The sequence below is a fragment of the Pygoscelis adeliae genome, unplaced genomic scaffold, assembly GCF_000699105.1.
Source record: "Pygoscelis adeliae isolate BGI_AS28 unplaced genomic scaffold, ASM69910v1 Scaffold245, whole genome shotgun sequence".
Classification (NCBI taxonomy): Eukaryota; Metazoa; Chordata; class Aves; order Sphenisciformes; family Spheniscidae; genus Pygoscelis; species Pygoscelis adeliae.
In genome coordinates this window covers 614,221-617,879 of record NW_008824766.1, presented here as the reverse complement: position 1 = coordinate 617,879, position 3,659 = coordinate 614,221, and the positions used below count along the sequence as shown (strand labels likewise).

The following is a 3,659-nucleotide window of genomic DNA, read 5'->3' as shown; positions in this document are numbered from 1 at the left end:
TGGTGCATGCCCACTCACCCTCTCCTCCGAGGACCCACCGTTCCGGGGAGAAGCTGCTTGGCTTAACTCGCCAGGGTCTTCTGTAGCTGCCGAGAGCCTCTGAGGTCCGTGCCAGAGAGCCATCCCCTGCTGCGCCCTGCTGCCCGGGCGTGCCTGGAGCTGCTGCTGGACACTGGGCTTCTGAGAAGCCCTTTGGAGATGTATCCCGCGTCCTGGGCGAGATGATGTGGGGACTTTGAGTGTGCAATGCAGCCACCTGCTTGAAGAATGAGGAACGCTTTCTAATTCTGAGCAAAGTTCCCTGCTGAGATTGCGGGGGCTGGCCTCCCTGGCAAACAGATTGTGCTGCCTTGTTTTCCTGGTTTATTGCTGCTTTGAAGTTCCCGCCCTCTCTCTGATCAGGCGAAAAAAAAGACAAATAACATGGTGGCATGGAGACTGCAATGGGACTAAATATGAGGTCTCGGATCTACCAGCTACTGAAAAGGCTTGAATGTAACTGTGTAATGCGAAGAATGCAGTAACAGCCCACTGTGGGTAGCAAGAATAACACAAAAAATACTGATAGTAATGGCAGCTGGAGCAGAGTGTGGTTTGGGAAGAGGGTCCATCCCTCTGGCTTGTCCTGGTGCTCATAGACTGACTGACTGACTGCCTGGGTTGGAGGGGGTGGCAGATGGACACTAAGGTGTGGCTGATGCTAGATGGGGTTATAGGAGGGACCCATCTTACCTGGGACATCTCCACAGCCGTGTGGTGGCAGGTCTTGGAGGTGGCCTGCAGCACAACAAGATGCAGCTGCTTCATAAATAAATATAAAAATAATCTATTCAAGTAGTTCCAAAGGGCTGCCTGTAGCCTGTGGGGCAACACAATTACAAATCCTTGGTTTATGAGGAATATTACTATAATGCTAAGAATACCTTTTTTATTCTTAATTGCAACATAAAACAGGTCTTGTTTTATTTTTAGCACAAGCTGCTGGATGTTGTTTGGGGCTGGCTGTCCTTTTGGAGTTTCATCCAGCTCAGACCAGAAACTTCAGCCCATCATGTCCTGCCTACCTCTTCTCTGGGTCAGCTGCTGAATTACGTTGGTACATCCTCCGTGCATGTCTGTTCTCTCTCTGGCTCCTTTTTTGCTAGTGACCGCTGAAGTGTCTGCAGTCCTGCCAGCTCCGGCCAGCACCCTCTCCCAGCAGTGTGCCTTCAGCATCTCTCTAGCTCTTACCTGGAGCAGGGGATGGGTTTTTTACCCAGCTCTGCTCGTGACCATGATCATCAACATTTTTCAACAAACCATTTTTTTCCGTGCCTCAGTTTCCCCACCAGTAGGATGGGGACAGCAACACCTACCTACCTCACTGGGGTTATGATGGTAACGCTGGAGCAGAACTTAGCAGCTCTCGGGTTTAGAGTCAGTCCCTTTAGTGATGCTGCTTTTGGTTGGGAGAGAGCGGCTGAGGGTGTCTGGGGCGTGCTGGCGGGGTCGAGTGGGAGAGATGGGAAGGGTTTCCAGGTGTGCTCAGCAAGTCTCTGCATTATCACGCTGCTCGTTTGAATGTGTTGGGATAGTTAGGCTTGGTCTACGTAGGAAAGCTTCACCTGAAATGCAGCCGTAAGGTGCTGTAGCTGCCCCATAAGGCGGTGGGAGGGAGGGGGGTAGGTGGATGCCAAGTCCACGCGAGGAGCGTTTGGGGAAGCGCATGTCGCATCTCTTCACAGCAGAAACACTTTCCTGTGTGGGTGTGGGCTGGGGAGAGCGAACCCAGGAGGCAGCTGACATTGGCGGAACATGTTGTTCTGCAGAGAGGGCACCGAACCCGCTCTCCTTCCAGCCTGCAGGATTTCTGTAGGTTTTCTTTGCTTATGACCAGGTGGAAAATACAAATGTAACCCAGTGACTTAATGAAGTCGCTTGGTGTGGGTGGCTGTATTCATGACCCCGGGCTTCAGCACTGAATAGTAAGCGCATCTGAGCGAGATGAAGGTATCCTCCTGCTCTGTCCTTGGCATGAGCCCGTAGGTCTGCTCTGCGGTGGATTCCCTCTGCTCTCTTCACAGCAGAGCCCAGGTTGCTGGGCAGTTACGTACTTTCCCGATAAAGTTAGGTGAGTCCAGTAGGACTTGACAGTATGGTCAGGTGAATCTTTATTTTCTTGCAGTATTTGGCCTTTGCCGCCTAGAATTTACCAATGAAGAGGTGGCCCAAGAGTACAGATTTGCAGTTAAATCTATCTTAGTGCTACAAATCCAATGGGTTTGTTTACTGGTAATTTTTAAGTAAATCATGCAAGTTTACCCTTGCAGTGAGACTTTTGTGGAAGCGAATGAACTGCCTGGGGTTTAGGACGTGTGAGTGGAAATACACTCGACCAAAAGTATTGTTTTCCTTTGACTGAGGAATAAAAGTGACTTGAATTCTTTTTTTCTTTTTTTTTTCTGCTAGCTGGGCATGCGGAGGTGCAGCAGATAGTTTTACATGTTTAATTGATTTAATAATTTAAGGCACTGTTATGTGCTTGCTGTAAAGAATAAAGACATTTAATTTCTGAATTGGAACATGCTTCAGTTTGGTTTTTGTTTGCCATGGTGTTATCCTTAAAGTAGCATTATGCATGGTTTAACTGATATTTCTCTTGATTTAAATAAAAGGTGTGTCGGGCGGGAATGGAAGTGACCCCAGTATAGGGTATCCAGAAGATCAGCAGAATGGGTCTGTGCGCAGCTCAGGTAGGCTGCTCACCTGTGGGCAGTGGGGAAGGCTGGAGACCTTCTCAGTTGTCTGAGAAGAGCGGGGCTGACCCTCTTGGCGTCGTGGGTAGGGCTCTGATAACTTCCATTAATAACATTCACTAACTGAGGCCATTAGCTTTCCTCGAGGAATTCAAGCCCTTCAGAAAGTATTTTTTCCTATTTAGTAGAACCAGGTAGAAATCAATGCCGCTGAAGTCTGGTCGCTTTGGTCTCTTCTTGTGCAACACCATTGCTGTTGAGCTGGATTTTCCTTGGTGCAAATCCACCAGCCCGAATTTCCCATCTGTCCGTACCGGAACCAAAGCAGGAGCCAAAAAGACTCCATGTTCCTCCACAACTGGGGCACCTTCAGGTACGCACACGTGTGGGAGATCTGGACACTGCCCTGTGCCGCAGAGCGACAGATGGGGAAAAGGATTTGGCAAGGGGCTGTCTGATGCATCTGTACGCATGCTTCCCTTTTTAAGGGAGAAGTGGGTTTCGGTGAGGCCTTTCCCCACTGCTACAAGGTATGTGAGAGGAGTTGGGGCGCACAGGGGCGACCTGCAAGAGGTGGTAAATCCGTGGGGTAAAATCCCCAATCCCTGCAATGCCGTGGGACACGCCTGTGCCCCAGAAGATGCCACCCCGTTGCTGGCAGCCTGTCCTGGCAGGGGGGAGCTGCCACCTGCGCAGTGCGGCCTGGCAGAAGCGGGCAGCCGTTTGTCTGGGCACAGCACAAACACAGGTATTTACGGGGTCACCTGTGGGGATCCCATGGCCCTTGGCCCCACAGCCCCCCTTGCCACCCCCAGGCAGTAGGGCACAGGCAGGGGAAGGCTGCCTACCCTCCCAGGCCAAGCATGACGTGGTCACCTTGCGGCCCCAGTGTGGCGTCTGCGGAGTGTGTGGGGCCGGTGGGGG

General features: G+C 51.3%; 1 protein-coding gene across 1 annotated transcript in view; it reads left to right on the top strand.

Moving 5' to 3' along the window:
• The first annotated feature begins 2,939 nt into the window (after window positions 1–2,939).
• Window positions 2,940–3,659, top strand: part of PSMD1 (proteasome (prosome, macropain) 26S subunit, non-ATPase, 1) — a 76,899-nt gene continuing 76,179 nt past the window's right edge. The window contains exon 1 of the mRNA XM_009323593.1: window positions 2,940–3,483. Coding sequence (XP_009321868.1) covers window positions 2,940–3,483 — 544 coding nt within the window. The remainder of the gene's footprint in view (window positions 3,484–3,659) is intronic.